Source organism: Melanostigma gelatinosum (genome assembly GCF_949748355.1).
Source record: "Melanostigma gelatinosum genome assembly, chromosome: 10".
NCBI classification, from domain to species: Eukaryota; Metazoa; Chordata; class Actinopteri; order Perciformes; family Zoarcidae; genus Melanostigma; species Melanostigma gelatinosum.
Genome location: NC_136643.1, coordinates 14772072 through 14791680, shown reverse-complemented (window position 1 = coordinate 14791680; position 19609 = coordinate 14772072). Strand labels below are relative to the sequence as shown.

At 40.8% G+C, this 19609-nt stretch overlaps 1 protein-coding gene across 1 annotated transcript; it reads right to left on the bottom strand.

Annotated features, from left to right (window-relative positions):
• Positions 1 to 8307: 8307 nt before the first annotated feature.
• On the bottom strand, positions 8308 to 19212 carry LOC306783705 (protocadherin-17-like; the record flags this gene model as incomplete). Its single annotated transcript, XM_079277477.1, has 4 exons — positions 8308 to 8885; positions 15238 to 15407; positions 15561 to 15619; positions 16744 to 19212. 4 exons carry the CDS (start codon positions 19210 to 19212, stop codon positions 8308 to 8310), a joined length of 3276 nt encoding a protein of 1091 aa, XP_079133603.1.
• Between the last annotated feature and the right edge of the window lie 397 nt (positions 19213 to 19609).

The window sequence follows — 19609 nt, the reverse complement described above, 5'->3', positions numbered from 1 at the left end:
GGGGATGCAGTTCATTCTAGTGGAGCTGCCTCTGCTTTTGGCTTTGTTTGAGCTTTCGGTAAACAGTACAGAGGCCTCACGTGATCATATCTGACTTGATATCTTTCATAGCCTAATTAGTTGACTAAAGGACTATTTGCAAAATAACTTAACTGAAGAATGTTACATTTTACTGTGACAAATTCTGGGGGGAGAGCGGAAGCAGAACTGTGGATCTCACTGCCACAGCTCTAGGGTCAATATTACAAACAGTGTTTTGACTCCAACACAAACAGTTCTGATCCTGGTGCTCCCACTGATCCAAACATTTGCTTGTCCAGATTTACTTCCAGTAATTGCCTTAAAAAGGCAAAGCAGGCATTTGCCCAGCAGAGCGTGTGTTCTGTCGAAAGATATGATTGATGACTTAGCATTTGACATGATTGTCTGTCAACTTGTTCTTTCGATTGTGTTTTGTTTTGCTTTAATACAGCGTGCCAACTGACACAAATTTGAGATTCAGGTCAACGTTGAGGCCTTTTTAACCTCTAATCAGCATAAATGTGCAAGCACGATGATCGTGTTTCTGACTTTAATTATGAAATATTATTGTCATAGCGAGATGAACACATAGGTCACCGAATCTTTGCAAATTGACCCTTACAATTCTGTTTTTGTTCTCAGCTTAGACGAATGTTCTATGTGAGGTTTCGGTGGCCGAGAGAAGGAGAAGCACTCGTACCTCTTATTATTATCGACATAGAAATGAGCAGAAACTCTTGATAAAAGGACATTTATTGTCCATTAATAGACTCTTCCAAGGACATGCAGGCTGTTACAGGAAAGTGCATCTGTCTTCATCATTTTGGTTTCGTTTTCAGATGATATAGTGACGATGAAAAGGACTGAAAAGAGTGATATAATACCATTGCATGCAATTAGACTCAGACCCATGCAAGAGCTGCAAACAGATGATTTCCCAGGGGGTTGTACTAATCCACTCAAGTGCCATGGCACCTTGTCATGCACTTCTTTAAACAAATCATATTTCCATCTTGGCGTAAGGTCACACTATTGACATGCATTTCTGCAGCTGCCAAAATTATTAGTTGGCATAACTAAAAAACATTTACCTTGAACTGGGCTTTCATAATTAATCCATTAAATGAATCTATAAATGTGCTGTGCTTGTGGAACAACAGCACCACAGGACAGCCATTTCAAGTCTGGGGGTCTCAAAATGGCATATTGTAGTGGATGAATGCATTCAGCGAGACTCCATCACCAGGCAGATGCTGGTGAAAATGAAAAGACTGGCAACATTCATCAACGCTTGCACATAAATTCAAGTGTGCAGAGTGTTTCATGACTAAATAGGTTGCACATAATCATGGACTCCGCAATAAGAATGTGATCCACTGTAATAACACGGATCCTTACCAGTGTACGAGTGGTGCCTGTGGCTACATGTACTTGATTGTCATTCCTGTCCCACTTACTCAAGTAACCTGACTCTTGGGTCGATGTATGGAGCTGCTATAACTGGCCTATAATACTTCACATAGACAAATGCTCTCATTATGAGATTAAGAGACTTCGCTTGCTGTGATATTTACCCGATTTGCACAGAGTTATGGTTAACCTACTTTTGCTGATTCAAAGAGGGCGGGGATAGCTGGCAGCTGCTCTTTATACTTTTCAGCCAATGTGGAGTGAAACACCACGAAATATGGATAAGGGTATTCTCTTAAATGCTTTATTTATGATGACAGGGCTTCTCAGGTGAGGGGGGTATCAAAGTTGCATGAACAAAGTTTAACCTATGTGCCCTAACCGGAGTATGGCTAATAGCAACATTATCTGTGGGAAAGAAGCTGCTGGTGTGCGAGAGACAATCTCCATGGCTGTACTTGACATTTCGCAGTCTACCAGCTGCTGCAAACAGTGAACCTTAAAGGTCTATTGCTGTTAGATTACCATCAGATAATCCAGCAATCTTAATTTCAGCCACAGTGCGACATGTTTCATGTGTTATTTACTGAGCTGTTGTGTAATAATAAAATGTGGCTTAACCTTCGCTGGCTAGTAATATTAGTATTCTTCCTCAAGTACCATGATGCACCAAAAACTGTACATCAGTTGATCGGAAAAATACATACGTAGCATGTTTAATAAACAGACTAATGATTAAAAAAAAAAAGCCAAACAGCCAATTACTGCAAACACTGTGCTACAGCAGAAAGCTGTTCGTTACAGGCAACTCAGGAATAATTTGAGTTCCAGTGCTAATTTAATGGTCGAAAAGTTCATCACAAAATAACAATTAAAGTCAACACCGTGCTATCGGTGTTTGCTGGTTTTATAACAGTACTGCAACATCGACACAAACTGTGTAATGGATTACCTGTCATATATGTATAAACATATATATATATATATATATATATATATATATATATATATTTCAGTTATTCTGGCGACTCAGACCTCTGCTGGATGATGGGGATTGAGGAATTTCAAGGTAAATTGACTGACCCTAACAGGTGCAATAAAACAGGAGAGTGGGGAGATACAGCAGTTGAGCACTCATCTGTACACACCCACACAGTCCTCAGGCGAGGTTTAATCAGACGAAATGAGTGAAAACACCTGGGTCGACCACGGTAAGGGTTTTAATGGCAATGGCGCTGCTGCAATACAGCAAACATTTACATGCAAGAAACAATACTTCACAACACCCATGTTTGCTTATCATTTGTCTTGTGGGTTTGATTTTCTGACAATATTTATGACAAATGTAGTATTTTTTGAGAGCTGACACTCAAATCAAGGATTTTAGAGCATTTTTGAACGTATGAAAGAGAGGGTTTGTACCGTCAGAACTACAGTACAACACATTGATGAGTAAATAAATGTGGATCACCTATATAAGATGTTTCGGCTCTCTGCAAGTTGATTCAAATAATGAATTGAAATGGATAGAAACCAATGGCTGCCAATTGGAAGTAGAAATCCAAATACTTATGAAGTTAATGTGCTAATGCATGCAAACTCGTGCAAACTGTCAAAAACAGAAGCCCAACTAACTCACACTGACACCGCCTCCAGCCAAGGTGCCCACATTATGAACTGCAGAGTTAAATGCTGATGAAAACTCTTCTCTTTAACAGCTGTAGAAGCTATACAAAAAGCTCGACATTCACTAAGCTCAGTACAGAACTTTGTGACGTCTTTAGCTTTACTCTATTTCACCGAGTCAAACGGCTGAAGAGTGTGGAGGCCTGCTGTGTCTAAAACCCTCAAGGATGGTGCACTTATGCCTGCATGACGACCATTTTCGTCAGACAGACAGGTTTCGCACCAGACCAAACTGTGCATTGATTCAATAAACTGTCTGTTGATTCTAAAAGGCTGGGCATGTCCTATACTCTGTCTCTCTCTCTCTGTCGAGTGCTGCCTTTCTCTCTCTCTCTCTCTCTTTCCGTTTCATCTTTAAATTTTTCCATTTTATTTGTGATGGCAGACAAAGCACTTAAAGGGTGACGCTTTTGACACTCAGGACTTTTGAGCAGATGACAGAGTGCATTAGCTTTTCCACTTTATGCAAATATTGGCCCACTTTGTCACTAAAAAGGCGTATAGAGGACTATTTTTGCCCAATTCAAAGTGAGGAAAGTGTGTCATGACCCAGTACCACATAGTGAAACCTGTGTGAAGTACTGCCGGATCGCTTCCCTTATGCTATACCCTTTCTTGGCGTTAAACATTAAGCATGATTGACAGATTGGCGTGCATTTGAACTCCTCCCAGAGGAGGAAGCCATAACAAACACCTTTTTTTGAACAAGCGCTCAAAATGAAATGGCTGTGTCGTCTGGAATTTTCCGTCAGACGAGGTCAATAAAAGGAGTGTTAATTCCTGCGGGTCTGAATGAAAGCTAAATGCAGTCAACAGTGTCATACTCGGGAGCAGAACAATGTTTAAAGGACAGCATTTTTAAAAGCCTGCCCTGTCAGGTCTGTCTACAGTCACAAATGGGAAATAAATTGTGAAACTGCAGTTGTTTCAACACACACGCGTGTCTTAATGTGCTGCTTTGAATTCAAATCAAGGAAATCATTACTGAATAGTGAAAGTTGACATTTACATTTATTTCCATGTCACTGTGCTCCGTAGAAATTTAACCCTTCAGGAGGGTTTCACAATCATCTCCTTTGACCAGCTTACTCTGTTGTTGTGTTATTTTTGAGCTCACAGTTTGATTGATAAAATATGCCGGTAAACCAATGTATAAGTTGTCAGTAATTCAAGTAACCTGAAACGATTCTGACTAGGTTGACATTTTAGGAAATCCTGCCAAACGTTTGAGGAGCAGATTGATACCATGCTCTGATGTTTGAATGCTAAATATGAAGCTAGAGTCAGCAGCCAGTTAGCTTGGCTCATAAAAAAGACTGGAAGGACAACTAACCTGGCTCTGCACATATAACCTTTTGACCTCTTCGTACAAATCGAACAAATGAGATACAAATTGTTCATTGGCAAGCTTTAGTGTTTGTGATTTTTGTTATTTTCAGGCTAGCTGTTTCCCCCTCTTTCTTTGTCTCTGTGCTAAGCCAAGCTAAACAATTGCTGGCTGTAGCTTAATTTTTTTGCGATAGAGAATTTCTGGCAAGAATGCAAAAAGCATATTTCCCAAAATATTGAAACATGAATGTCAATTGTACCGGATTTTTAAAAAGAGACAAAACAAACTTGCGCCAAATGTATTGTTTTTGCGGCAATTCTGATTATACAAATTCAATACCAATTCATACTTGAAATGTATTCATTTATGAGTCCATAAATGAATTTATGTAATGCTGTACCCATGTTCAAAGAAAACACTGCATGATTGCCCTCCTGGATGCTGCTGGGAGATCAAACATAAAGTGTCCTCTTCGCTATCACGATGCAAGAAACATGATCAGCGCCCTCGAAGATGCCCTTCCATTTTTAAACATATAAATATTCTATTCTCAGATCTGTCTTGCAATCGAACTGCATCTTTACAGAATGATGTATGTTCACAGTCAGTTAACAGTCGTGATAAGGCCTTCTTATAGAAAGGTACTAGTACCCTTGAGGGGAGTGGTCCGCAATTCAATATTTTCCTTTTCGGCAATTGTTTTTCTATTCTATTGATTTGATTTGTTTGATTGACAAAACATAGGTCATTTTCGACCCAAGATATGAATTGTTGTAGTGGTGATACACAATATAAACTTTTTAAAAAAAGTGTTTGTGACGTTAAGAAAGAATTTAGTCGAGGAAACATTGAGTAATAAAATGCTTAACATGCATAGGCAGGTCATGTTTGACACATGAAAATGACATCAACCTGTTACCTGTTAGTTTCCCCTGTTGGATCATGGTATGACAATGTTCATGTAAAATGAGTAAGACAAATGTTAACACCAGTGAGTGTTTCAAGGACATTTTCAATTTTGTCATTAGAAATGAATGCATGCGTTACTGAAGTACTGACTAAATTAATTAACTATGTGTATTATACTGTATATATTATACTGTACAATGTGATTCTCAAAGCAACACCTCTTCAACATTATGTCAAGTCAGAGGCGTCACATTTGCATTACTTAATTGGCCACCGTTTTTGCTATTTATGTGCAAGTTTGTTTTCTACACTTAAAAACAAACATGCAAATAAACATAGAAGCCCCATTAAAATATATTTGTCCCGAAGGCATGCACGCTGTGCACAATGACATCTCTCGGTTAAAAATGAAAACTGCACCCTCAATCATGCTTGTGTTTTGTGTTTGCTGTTGTTTCCCCACCAACAGTTTGCATCCAAGTGGAACCATCTCCCATAGCATTTGGTGGAGGTGGAAGACGAGCTCTTAATCGGCTGTGTTATTGAATTATCGAATTAAAAGCTTAAGTACTCAGGGTGAGCATGTCAATCTTTCACAACTGAATGGTACACTGCTTATTCCATTTTCATCCGAATAGATCATTTGTGTATGTAAAATGTAGAAGAATGGAGGTATTACACAGATCTCATTCATTGTCTGTAATTCCCTTTCACTGTGACTGTAATCATGCTGAGAGACAAGTCATATTCATTCAACACTGCAAGCTAGTCCTTAATCTGCATTCAGCTCCCCTCAACAGCACAGCACTTGCATATGTACTGTAGCACAGCGTTAATTAAGAAATGGTTTGGTTCAAAGCAAACGTTGCATAATTATGGTAGAAGTGGAAGTTTAACCTGTTGTAGTTCCTTGTGCTATAAAACAGTGATGTGTTAAAAAAATTGGAGAAGAGTGTTGCAGCAAATGGTTCAACCCTTTTCTACTTGACATTCTGCTCACCTGTCTTCATCCCCCGTGCTCTGATACCCTGGGACTGATACAGATAAAATGATGTGATGTTTCTGTCTGTATTTCAATGGGATGAGTTGCTGTGACCCACGCAATCTCCCTCTCAAAGAGTATTTCAACTTATGCAGATGAGCTCATCAGAGCTGCCTGCTGAGATGAGACATCTAGGTCTGGAATTGTGTCAATACCAGCACCAACACAAATGCAAATCAAAATCCAAATGAATGTGTTTTCCCTGAGGAGAAACTGCGTCGTACTTATAGTCAGCTCTCAGTAGATGACAGGATTCTGTTATCCAGAGCTCATGAAAAACAAGACATTCTCAAACCGCTCACCAAGCCGGGGTACAAAAGTCAGCGTCTCCAGATGGAGAAACTAAACTAAAGTAAAAGAAACAGGAAGGTGTTGTGTGATGATTTTGCAGATTCAAACACTTCTACATTTCCAGTATTCCTAAGTTTAGTGATCTATCCCGGTAAACATACAGTATATCCGTGTTTACATTCAATCTGTCTATGTATACTGTGTTGAGCAGATGTAGTGGATATGTGCCGGTTTTCTAAACCAAAATAATCTGGTCACAGCAACAATTATATCCCCGTCTTCTGCTTTAAAGAATACGAAGCAGCCAAGTGTAAAAAAAAAGAAAAAAAGGTCTTTTAAATCTAATGAAAGATGATGGACATGTGGAAATTTCTTCAGTGAAGATGCTGTGTTTTTATTTGTTGTATAATTCTTTCTTTATTTGCTTGTGATAACCTTTCATTTGTTCAGTCCTTTGCTGCTGAGATGACCCACTTTCACTCACAGGGATCATTCAAAATGTCCCTTTGTTCATTAAGTTCTTGTTTGTAACCGCTAGCTGCAGCTGAATGATAACGTTTTCTTTTTTTGTTCGATCATGTCTCGTCATTTGTCAAGACACATTCATAAATAAACCTATAATCACACGTAGACATTAACTGACAGCAACTCCACCGTATGATGCACAATAAAAGCATTGAGCAGAGAAAGTCAACTCATGTTTTGTTGGATTTTATTTGCGTTTTGAATATAAATAGCCGTGTAAAATGACTGTGTTTTGTTTTTTTTGAAGTTCCCCTAACTAAGATCTAGACTACAGCTAGATAACATGTGCTGGTATACCATATAGCTAAAGATGGCATATTTGCAGACATAGCTTTAAGCACCTTGTAGACACGAAACACACTTCTCTCACATAAAAACATGACGGCTCTGAAAGTTGTCACCAGTCCAAACAAAAAAAAGCCTTCCATGCACACAGTGTATACAAATTTAATAAAATCCACAACAAGTACAGTAGCCCACATTCACGTGTAAGCTCAGCTTATTTTCACATAAACTGCAGAGGACGACAATAAAATTACAAATACTTTCTTAAAAAACTGTTTTCTAGGAACCTCAAATGGTTTTATGAAAAGGGACATTCCCTGTTGCACCACCATTAACAGTTCATAAGACACTTCACTTTTGTATTTAACGTCACTGATATGTATTTCAGTTGCCTGTGATATTCAAAGAGATGTTCCTTAAACACTAAATGGAGACAGACAGCTTCACTGTACAAAAGCAGACAGGACTCAATAGCTTAACAGTAGCAATTTGTTTCACAGCCTCACGAAATTGGAGCTTGAAATGGGTAAAATACAGACATCTAAATTGACAGGTACAGTACACCATAAAAACACTTGAAGTCAGGTAAGCACTGATTTTCTTCCCAAACCTTCACAGCAGTCAAGGACACATATTTCACCGAAACACGACAAGTCACAAACTAAAGAAAGAAACAAACAGACAAAGCAGATGGTTTTTGGTTATACAATGCGTGTCTGGACACCTTTACGGGGTCAAAATAAATCACCTCTTGGTCATTAACCTGTAATATTATCATCACACTCCCGGCAGGTGAGAGCGAGTGGGATCAGTTGCCAGAGTCCCGTGGGTCGAGAGCACAATCGGACCCCCCACACTCCTGGCTGATGACAGAGCTGTGAATGAGGCTGCTTGACAGGGACTTAGGCCGGAGCTCGCGGGTCAGGTAGGAGGGCTCCTCCAATTTGGTGTGCAGTGGGGAGCACTGGCCATCTGGAGGGCCATAGGCACTGCTGTCGGAACCGCCCTCCCGCTCTTCTTTGGACTCTTGGTTGGCCAAGTCCAGGGGCATACTACTCTTGGTGGGACTACTGGGCACAGATGGACTCTCCTGTAGCGGTGGGCTTAGTGCACGCTGCGATTTTAAGTAAGGTTTGACATTGGCCACGAGGATTGTACTGTCCCGCTGCTCCTTTCCAAACGTGCTGAGGGTTTTTCTGCTGCTGCAGCTGATGGCGCCATAAATCTCTGTCTCTACCATGGCATCCATTCCCACAGGGATGAAAAGGTTGGTGCGATTATCGGCGCTGTCTGCTTGGCTTCCTACCCGTAACTTTGGCATCCAGCATCTGTCAGAATGTCCCAGTGCACGACATTCATCGGTGCAGTGGACTGATTTGTCTTGCTCTGCAAAAACAGTGAAACATTTGTTATTGGACCCTGCTGGGGTAAGAATAAACAACCTAGCAGGAAATGCAGATGACATTTTGAAGGATGAGCGACAAAAATATAACACTTGAACAAACACAAAATCCAGTACTGTGCTTAAAATCCTAGCAACAACATATTTCTTGATATAAGTCATTTAGTATGCATCACTAGAATGTTTCCGGAAAATAAAATAAGAACCAGCAGCCTGCAACATCTATGGGAGAGTTCAAATTGAGCAATGTTATGGAGATTTTGCTTTGATATTCTAGACATCACAAACAATGCAGACTTAAAATGGCGAGTCATATATATGTCATGCTGGTCAATGTAGCAAACGTGTGTTTCAATCTATCCATGAAACCTTCTCCCTCGGCTATTCTCAAAAACCTGTGTAGGCGTTTCCTGGAAAATATCATCTGGTGCAGAGGAAGATGATTTGTTGTTCGTTTACATTTCCAGCAGCAGTTTGTGTTGAATACACATAAAAACAACTGTGAAATTTGCATGAGCAATGATATTCACCATTTCTGATCAGAAAGTGGTGAGAAACCAAACTGTAGTTAGAATGTTGCTCGTTGGAATGTTGTTAGAACTGATTTTTGTATTTTTCACAAATTCTAGATGGGAATTTATAGGTGTTCATTTTGGATATTCAGAAATTGGGTGAAAATCCGATCAACATCTGAATCTGATCTTGGAAATTCCATTTGTAGCACAAACACTCATTAGTTGGACCTCTAGTAATTCTTATAATTACTTTGAGGGACTCCGGTGCATATCTCAGCAGCTCATTTGCGTTCCGTGCACATTTTTCATTTCACTTCTTATTCATGGACCTACATTGTGACCTGTCCTTGCCAAAAGAGGACCTTATTTACTATAAACTGTGTTGTTGTTTTTCTTGCAGCAAGGAATACAAACTACTTTTGGATGTGTGGAAACATGATTAAATTCATCTAAACTGAGTCATTGTCAGTATTAACTCAGTGTCACTAGTAGAGTTTCGAATCGAGGGGTCGCCCGATGCAAAGAAACATGCAACCTTTTCTTCTTGACAACTTTTTGTTGATTGCAGTGGTTCCCTGATTATTCCATGCCTGCAGTAGACTACAGATGCAGTTGATGGTGAAAAGCCAAATGCCACAGGACTGTGCAACATGGAGTAATTGTTTATTAGTGTCAGTGCAAAAAGTGGAGCAAGGAGTAAGGCTCTATCTTTGTGCCGTAACTCAGTCTTTTATATTTCATACCACATCTAACCCAGGTAGACATGAAATACGGAGAGCGACACATAGAAGGAGCCAATTTCCACGCTGTTATGATCAAGGTGTCAATTACATTACGCTATCAAAATTAATTTGACAATGATGCATCGAGGTATTTTGCATGTAGAGGCATGAAACAACATGTCAAATGTGTTGTTGTAAATGAATAGTAAATGGCAGTTTACCTTAATTTGTTATACATTTAGAAAAAGTATGAATTTTATAATCCTGTTGTATGAACGAAATGAACGAATGGGCCGGTAATACACATACAAAATACATACACCACATCTGCAACATCACCAACTCTCTGCCCACAGGAACCAAGTGTTCTTGGTAAAATTTTGCCAAAAAATATGAAAGGTTCTCAGTCACACATCAACACTTCAATCCTCTCTTTTAAATACATCTCCAATAATTCCAACCAAAATATCAAACCCATGTTTTACTTTTGTTTTTCACAACATGGCTTGATGCTCCACTGATCAGCTCACGTGGCTTTGGTCTATAAATAAGGCTTCTCTATCTTGCTGTGAATGAAACAATTAATCTCCTTTCCAAACGCAACCCCGATGAGGACGAGAATATCATCCTGGAATGAGGGAAAGCTCCACATGACAAGACTCTTCCAAGAGGAGGTGGGGAGCTCCTTTTGTTCAATGGCACGAGTACCTTCCTCGCAGACGCGCCTCGGCCGGTTTGCTGGAGGAAGTTCTAACAACAACACAAAAAAAAAAGATACCGACTCTGCTACACAACCCCCAAGAGATGTGAAAACCAGCTCCATGTGCCACACATGCAAGGCAAGCTCATCTGCAAAGTACCGCCAATATCACATCCTGCTGCTGAAGTCCATGCACACACACACACACAGACACTTGCAGCCGTAGGACAAAATGGAACAGTAAATTTGATGACTGGAAAGACAATTAACAAGCTAAATTGGGCTGTTAATTTTACAACATAACTGTTTTAGATATTTAACAAAGAATGCTTACATTAAGAACATTAGAGGAAAATGCATTTCTTAATTTTCTGCCAATAAATATGTATCACGTATGTCCTTTATGGACTACAGTCATTTGTTTATGACATAATGTATATTTTTATGTGCACAGTAAAGTTTTTTGTAATTGCTAAAACACAATTTCTGAAACTAAAGCCCTTTTTGTCGGAACTCTACACTCAAAAAAGCAAAAATATATCCACAAAAAATAATAATATCTTGCATCTCTTGCAAAAGCAAACACTACATTCCAAACTATATAAACTGTTCTAAGAATGTTCATCTTGCATCACAGTTTTACACACAAACACCGAAGAAATAGCTCTTTCTGCATGCCAACCACACACTGATGTACCGGTAGTAACCACTCATATCTAGAGTCTTTGGCATTTTCATTTGAAGCATGCTTTAAAATTAGACTATAAACACAAATGCAATGGGGAAAAAACCGAATTTGTTTATTGCCAGTAATCATATGCTCCTAACAATATCAGACACATTTACTGGTTGGAGACTCTGCAGGTTAATACATTCTCTTTCATGCACTGGTCCATTTTGGGATTTTGGGCTATTTTGGTTCCATAAAATGTCTTTTCTCAGACTAATGGAACAAAACAAAAAAACTTTCAAAACACAAATTCAGATGTTTATTTTACTAACCTTCTGTCTCCTAAATCAACCAGAGTTAGCATTAGATGTCTCATATACAGAATTTCAAAAATATTGTATGAATGTAATAATTGTCTTGGGGAAATTTCGTAGTGTTAAAATATAACTGAAGATGACTAATATATTACTGAATTGTACTGTACAAAATACAGTATATTGCAATTACTTCCTCTAATTGGCCTTCATTAGTTATGTACCCCAGAAATCAAACCTCAATTCTATTGATTGGGTTCGAAGTCTGATTTCTACGTGATCTAATTGGTAACAGGTGTTTTCACAAGTGCATTCTGGGTGAAAGAGATTGATCATTTGAGTGTAATCTTTCAATGTCAGTGTTCAGCAAACAACACACACAGGGTTCTAGTTTTGAATTATGTGTTTAACCGTGTGTAATCATGTGGAAAAAGTGTGTTTTAGATTTTTAAACTTTGTGTAAAGCAGGCAATGTGCTTATGGTTTAGCATAACGGGTCAATAGGCTACATATGCTCTCTCCCTTTCCCATATGTTCACGGTTTATTGGGTATACTTTGTGTATATTCTTTTGCAGGGTGCAAGGTTATATATATTTTCCCCTCCGTCATGTAACATATTATGTGAACTTGCATTGTTAAATTGTTAGCAAAGACCGTCCTGGTGCTATTTCTGTAAGGACTAAGACAGAGAGAAAATACACATTTGAGTTCAAAATGCATTTTACATCAAAAGGGGGAACTAAATGATGGCTTTGATATGGCAAAACCACAACGCAGATCCTGCATATTGTAACTGCTACGCTTTGAAGCAACACCCCAGATTACAGCTCTGTGCCCCATTTGTGTTTCTCTGTGGGGTTTTTTTCTAACGCCATGGAGAAAAGTATTTTTTTTTCCCGGATACATGAGGCCAGAACAATAAGCATAAGCGAGGCGAAGCAGGTAGATGCTGAATTCATTTCCATGGTACCTATCACTACTGCAGAGGAGCTAGCAGATGATGCTGATGCGAGGGTATGTATCTGCTTAGAAGGTTAAGAAAAAACACAATACGTTTTTGTTGTCATTGTGCTATTTGTCTCACTACAACCAGGAGCAATTCAAGGATCATGTCTGCATGTTTACATTTAATGCATACAATAGATAAAGATTTGTGTTGTTTTTTTCTGTCATAATCACACCTTTGTGATCACATGATATAGTTTGTGTAAACGCTATTAAGAACATTAAACAATGTATGAATAAATACATGTATCATTGTCAGTAGCTTCATCATTTCTATCGTTTCAAAACAAAATGCAGACGGAAGATAATGAGGAAGTGACGGTGCTTTCATCTATTGTGCCGGGCAATGTCTTTCCATTTCCATTTTTCATTTCATCCCTGAATAAAAAAATGTTAAATAATAGCTCTGAAATGACAGAGTTATACAATGGCTTTATAGAGTCCACTGCATTTACATATTCACATAACAGAATCATGACAAAGTGACAAAGTAGCTGTGATCGCATGGGCCACTGTGAGCGAAACACTATACCATGGTCTCAAAAAACAAAAGAAATTGCCTGCCCATTATAAATAGAATCAGAGAGAGCCTAGCAACATACCCACTGTGCATCTGGTGTCTGTGAGAGTGATACATATTCAGAGTGCATGATGGTGGAAGCTGCACAGGTGCATATATTACCTGTATCAAAGCAGCCAGGAGACTAGAGGGATGGTAAAGGTAAAGACATAAAAGCAAAACTACTTAACCCACAAGCCTTTGTGTTGGTGCATTTGGAACTAACATTCTGTGGTGTCTCCATTTTGGATAATAGTGCTATCTTGTCAGTATCTGCAAAAGCAGTGGCTTTGTAGCTCAATACATGTAACTGCATGTGTGTGTGAGCGAGAGACGAAGGAGTATGTGGGTTGGAGGGTGATGTTTTGTCTGATCAGGTCTAGGGCATTATGCGTACTGTAGATCTCCCATCTTGTACTCAGCAGACAGTGACACCATTTAATGTTCAACTGGCCAACCCCCCCAAGAGAACACTGTTTAATCCAACCATTCGTTTTATTTGAACTGCATTTCCCACATGCAAACAGGAAGGCATTAGCATGACATATCAATATTAAAAGCTATGCCCCACTTCTTTGCATTTCTCTTATCTGACGAATGCAGGTCTCTAAATTAACTGGCATTCCCCTCAAGCAAGCGTCTGTACTGCAAATGTAAATATTCAGTCTTGCATGTACAAAACATCTCTTTCAATATCTGTCTGTCTCTATGATTGGCCTTAGAACTGGGGCGGAATCAGATGCAGAAATGTGCTGCAAAAAATTGTGATTGAATTTACACCTCCCACAGAGTCAAGTTCGGTCTGCCATAATTCCTCGCAAGAAAACACACACACACACACAAATGCACAAAAGTGAGATAGACAGATAGAGAGAGACGCACACATCCTTCTGGCAGCCGCAAGAGTGTTTCTATCTCTGCCCTCCTGAGCATGCCACAAACAAACAGTTCATAGCAATGTAAATGGTGTGGAAAGTACTGCATAGGGACCTGATGACCAAAGCCATTCTCTTGCAAGGCATACACAAGGAAATGAGAAACACTCAAGTTCCCCATTATCTTTTATCTCACCAGTGAGAGTTGCTTTCATTTTTTCAGTTCATATCCACAATAGCTAAATATATCAGTCCCTATCAGGTCAGCCAGGTTGCAACGGATTGACAATCATCTATGATTATACTCCTGGCAGTGCGGATCGTTTGAGATTTGTGAAATAAAATTCAACATTTCTATTTTCAGTTGCAAAACAAAGCTCCTCTCAAAACAGTGCAACCAGCGCAAAAAAACGATAATAACTGAGAAAAATATTTTCAAGCAAAAGGTGGAAACACTGACATGTTGCACCAGCAATACCTGTCATTTTGCACTGCAAGTGTCTATCGTGCTTTCTTGCCTCTGTTGTGTTATTCAAGACATTCATGCGGCGAACCTGAGTTCAAATAATGACGTGATCAAAAGAGACACAGACGGAGGTACACGTTGCCATGCATATGAGCTCGTTTGATGGCAAAATCAGACACACGATGTTTGAACATTCTACCTTCAGCCAATGGATTCTTTTATCCTTTTAAACTAGCATCTACCTTCCACTCTGGTGCCTTCATGTCATCTTTGCAACACACCTCAGGCTGTCTGCAATGTAAAGCAGTACAGAGCAACACTACCTGCATCTAATGAGAGTGTGGATGTACATCTTCTGTGTTAACTATTTGTCAGCTTGTGGCTGGTGGACCTCCACTTAAACACCAGTGGGCAGCATCTTCTCAGTGCATAAAGTTTACAAAATGTGCAGTAGCTTTCAAGAGTAAGTTACATCTTCAAGATGTCAGGAAGAGAGTGCATCCACTCACCCTGCTCAAAAGGCTGGCCATTAACCGCTGTTGCTTTCATCTTGAGGGCCTCCCTAGCAGACGTGTCGCAGTGTGAGCCTTTATTAGTATCCTGGTCACTGTCAGCCTGGTCACTATCACCATGGCCACTGTCTCGGAGGCTTGCTCGTTCTGCATCCTTAAATGTTGAGCTGCAGCAGAATGGAAGGATAGAAAAAAAGAAACACGAGTTGCCATTACCTCTGCGTGAGCGCTCCTGTGTGATAGCCATAGTCAGCTGGCTTGATACGAAGATGAAGAAGCTAAATGCACTGGTCAGGAAGCTTTGGTGAGAAAGCTCTTACCTTTGAACAAATGGCTGCCTGCTGCCAGCATAATTGGGCTCTGTGGGGAAATTCTCTGTCTAGAAATGAGAGGAAAATAATATTTAGAATCTGTCAAGTTAAAACTGTGTCGCATTTTTCCACAATAGTAAACATTGACATGACATTCAGACACAAAAAACAGGAATGTTCTTATATCTTTGTCATAGCACCTGAAATATATCAATTAAAGCCATAGAGCACCTGCCAGTGATGATGGAACTATAAGAACAACCCTCCATTGTGACCATATGTGCTGCCTTGGCAAGGCAAGGGAGAAAAGCATTAGCCACTGTCAACGGCATCCTTTTTCCCTATCTTGAGAATAATGTGTTTGTGTTGATCACACCCACATACCCTAGTGACTGGTGACAGTGCCAGGCCTTGTCATCTGTGTTATCGTCTCCAAATGAGACTGTCTGTGAGACTGTCCTAGATATTTACATCGTTTACAACAGATAATTCTGCTGCGCTAAACAGCACTACAAGCCCATGCTGTCAAATTAGCATGTTAGCTGGCTCATGCGCACAGCCCTGCCATCTCTACAAGGCAAGGCTGGACCTATTAATGGCCTTATCATGCCAATTCAGGATGCGGATGGGCGGATCTGGCCCATATTTGTGGGGCGCAAAGAAATGCGATTGTAAGGTTATGCTGTGTGCATCTAGCTGTCTGGTGCACATTGGTTCAGTAATGTGATCGGACAAGCTGCTCAAACACCTGTCCAATCCCACATTTCAGGCAGGGTTTTGTTTTCACTCTATAGCAGTGGATCTGGCAGGGTCACAGCAGCCTTGTTCAAGACTCACGCTGTTTGCAAATCTAACTGAGAGGACTTTCTGATTATGCGGGCCACCTGTATCATTTTGCAGAGGACTTGGAGTCATTTCTAAAATGATTCAAATTCCTCAAATGCAGAGGGACGAAAGTATCTCAAGTAAAATGCCATTGAGAACACAAGAAAAATGTTCAAACGCTCAGTTTCCATGTGATTCTGAGAATATTTCACAACGGGGAAAGAAAAAGTGAAAATAATGATGTCTGCTCACAGTGACAGAGTTTCTCTTTTTCAGTCGATTACCTTTCTTTTGTCAGATTTGTATGGCAAAGCAGATAAGCGAGAATAAAGGGCAGATAAAGAATACAGTGAAGTATCCTCCTTACCTGTATCACCGACATCCTATTCGCTGGAGTGTCTGTGCTAAGCCCGGCAAAGCTGGAGTGGCAACCTGCCCTGGGGACTGTCAGGCTGTTTGGGGTGGTTTTCAGGTACATGACCTCTGACCTGGGCAGTGTGAGCGGCAGAGGACTCTGGTAGTCAAAACATATTGGTGAAGTGATGAGAGAAGGACTGCTCACCACATTCATCCGGCTCGCAGAATCTCTCTCTTCCATCTCACTCTGCACCAGCATGATGTCACTCTTGTTGATCCTTTTCTTTTTGCCTTTCCCCACTGGAGGATTGGAGTACTCAGCCATGCGGCAGTTATAATTCCCAGTCTCCTTATCTTGATGTTTGGACTTGACAGCGATGGCGGTCATGACTGCTAAGAGCATGACAGAGATAATGCAGAGGGTAACTATGAGGGGCAGGGATACATCCCACTGCTGCTGTTCCCCGCTCGCGCTGGAACCCCCTCCTGCTGTCGTTTCTGTGTTTGCCTTAATGATCAGCTTAGCCACGGCAGATAAGGGGGGCTTGCCATGGTCAGTTACCTTCACCACCAGCTCAACCGCTGGGGCGACCTCTTCCCAAAGAGCATGAGAAGTTCTGACCTCCCCTCCCACCGGATCCATCTCAAACAGGTGGTCGTCATTTCCCTCTGTGATCTCATAGGTCAAATGTCCACTTTCTCCGTGGTCATGGTCCACCGCTTTCACTGTAGCCACGATGTATCCAATACCAACATTTCTAGGCACTGTGATTTCAGCTGTATCATTCTGCAGAAGGGGTAGAATAATAACTGGGAGATTGTCGTTGACGTCAAGAACATTGACCCGTACTATAGAAGTGCTCTCCATGTGAGGGGATCCTCCGTCTTTAGCTTGAACTTTGAACTCAAAGGATTTTGTTTGCTCGTAATTGAAAGAGCGTGAGGCATATATGGCTCCATTGGTGGGATTGACAGATACATAGGTGTACACGGAAACATCTCCTATGTGCGATGGCAGAATGGAGTACGACACTGTTCCATTTCGACCTATATCTGGGTCGTGGGCCAGAACAGAGCCCAAATATTCCCCCGGGATGTTGTTCTCAGGCACCTGTAGCACATACACTGTCTTTGTAAAGCGGGGTGCGTTGTCATTCTCATCCAAGATTTTCACAGTAAACGACTTAGTGTAGTTCAAAGACGGGATCCCATTGTCTCTCGCCACTATTGTCACATTGTATTCATCTTTCATTTCCCTGTCCAGGGGTCTGTCTGTGAGCAGCGTGTAAAAATTATCATTGTTCTCCTGCAGTCTGAAGGGTACATTTCCCAGCACCCTGCACTGAAGTTGACCATTTCGGCCAGAGTCTTTATCTGTCACTCTCACCAGCGCTATGACAGATTCTGGAGGTGCTGCCTCACTGATGGCTCCTTGCCGGACAGAAACAAAACTTATTATTGGCGAGTTGTCATTTTTGTCAAGCACTTTGACAGTTATTTTACAGTGACCCGGTATCGGGTTGGGCCCGAGATCCTTAGCTTGAACATCAAACTCTATGATTGGATTCTCCTCATAGTCAATGTCTCCCTGGACCTTGATGATGCCAGTATTGGAGTCAATGGAGAACAAATCTTGGATTCTCTCAGATGCATATCCAGTGAAGGAATAGACCACCTGCCCGTTGCTTCCCTCATCTTGGTCAGTGGCGTTTAAATCTATGAGTACTTTTCCAGGAGGTGAATTCTCTGGAATCTCAATCACATAAGAGGATTTCTCAAACACTGGGCTATTGTCATTCGAATCAGTCACTCTGACGTTGATTTGCATGGAGCCTGATCTTGGATACTCCCCGCCATCAATTGCTGTGAGGAGGAGGGTGTGATGACTCTGATCCTCCCTATCCAGAGGCCTCTGAACCACCAGCTCTGGATATATAGTCCCATCGCCCCTCACTTTTAAATCCAAAGAAAATGTATTGTAATCATCTCTCGTGACCTGGTAAGTCTTTATCCCATTTTCCCCAGAATCTGAGTCATGTGCAATAGTGAGGGGGAAGCGTGTCCCAGCAGCTGCATTTTCTGAAATATCAATATTAACATGATCTGAAGGAAAACTGGGCGAGTTGTCATTTATGTCCTGTATATCGATCTTGATCATGCATATTTCCTTGTCGTTGGCAAACACCTCCATAGAGAGCTGGCACTTTGGGTTGCGCCTGCATAACGTCTCCCTGTCAATCCTTTGTTTGGTGAAGATTAGTCCACTCTCCGGGTCAACATCCACCAGGTGTGGAGCAGAATTCTCCAGTACTCTAAAGTTGGATTTTTTCCCCCTCTCCATGGTCCCATAGCCGGCATCTTTTGCTATATTACCTATAACAGTGCCAGGTCCTTGCTCCTCCGGGACAGAATAATTGAGATTTTTCAATGTCAGGGCTTTAACCCACAGCAGAAAGAAAATGGGTACAGAGAGACGCATCCCTTCAACTGGATATGCGGTGGTGGCAGACAGGAAAAAAAAATCCTCGTGGACTTTCAACCTGTTGATTACGGCAAACCTAGAGGAATAAACCCGAACCAGGCATGCGGTTGACGCCGATCCCACACTATTTGGGTATTTAATCGATGTGTGTGTCCTTATTGCCTTTAATTCTGTATTTTAATCTCTTTCACAATGCCGCTCGGCTATGATGAACACTTTCTGTAAACAAAGATGACCGCCCGACGACACCTTACGCATGAATAAAAGATCAAATTCAACATAGTGGACGAGAAATGCTTTGTTTTTCCTCACGAGGGGGGGGGGGGGGGGGGCACGACTTAATGAATAATCGATGACTATAAAGTATTAATATTCCCTACTGCATCCAAGGTTA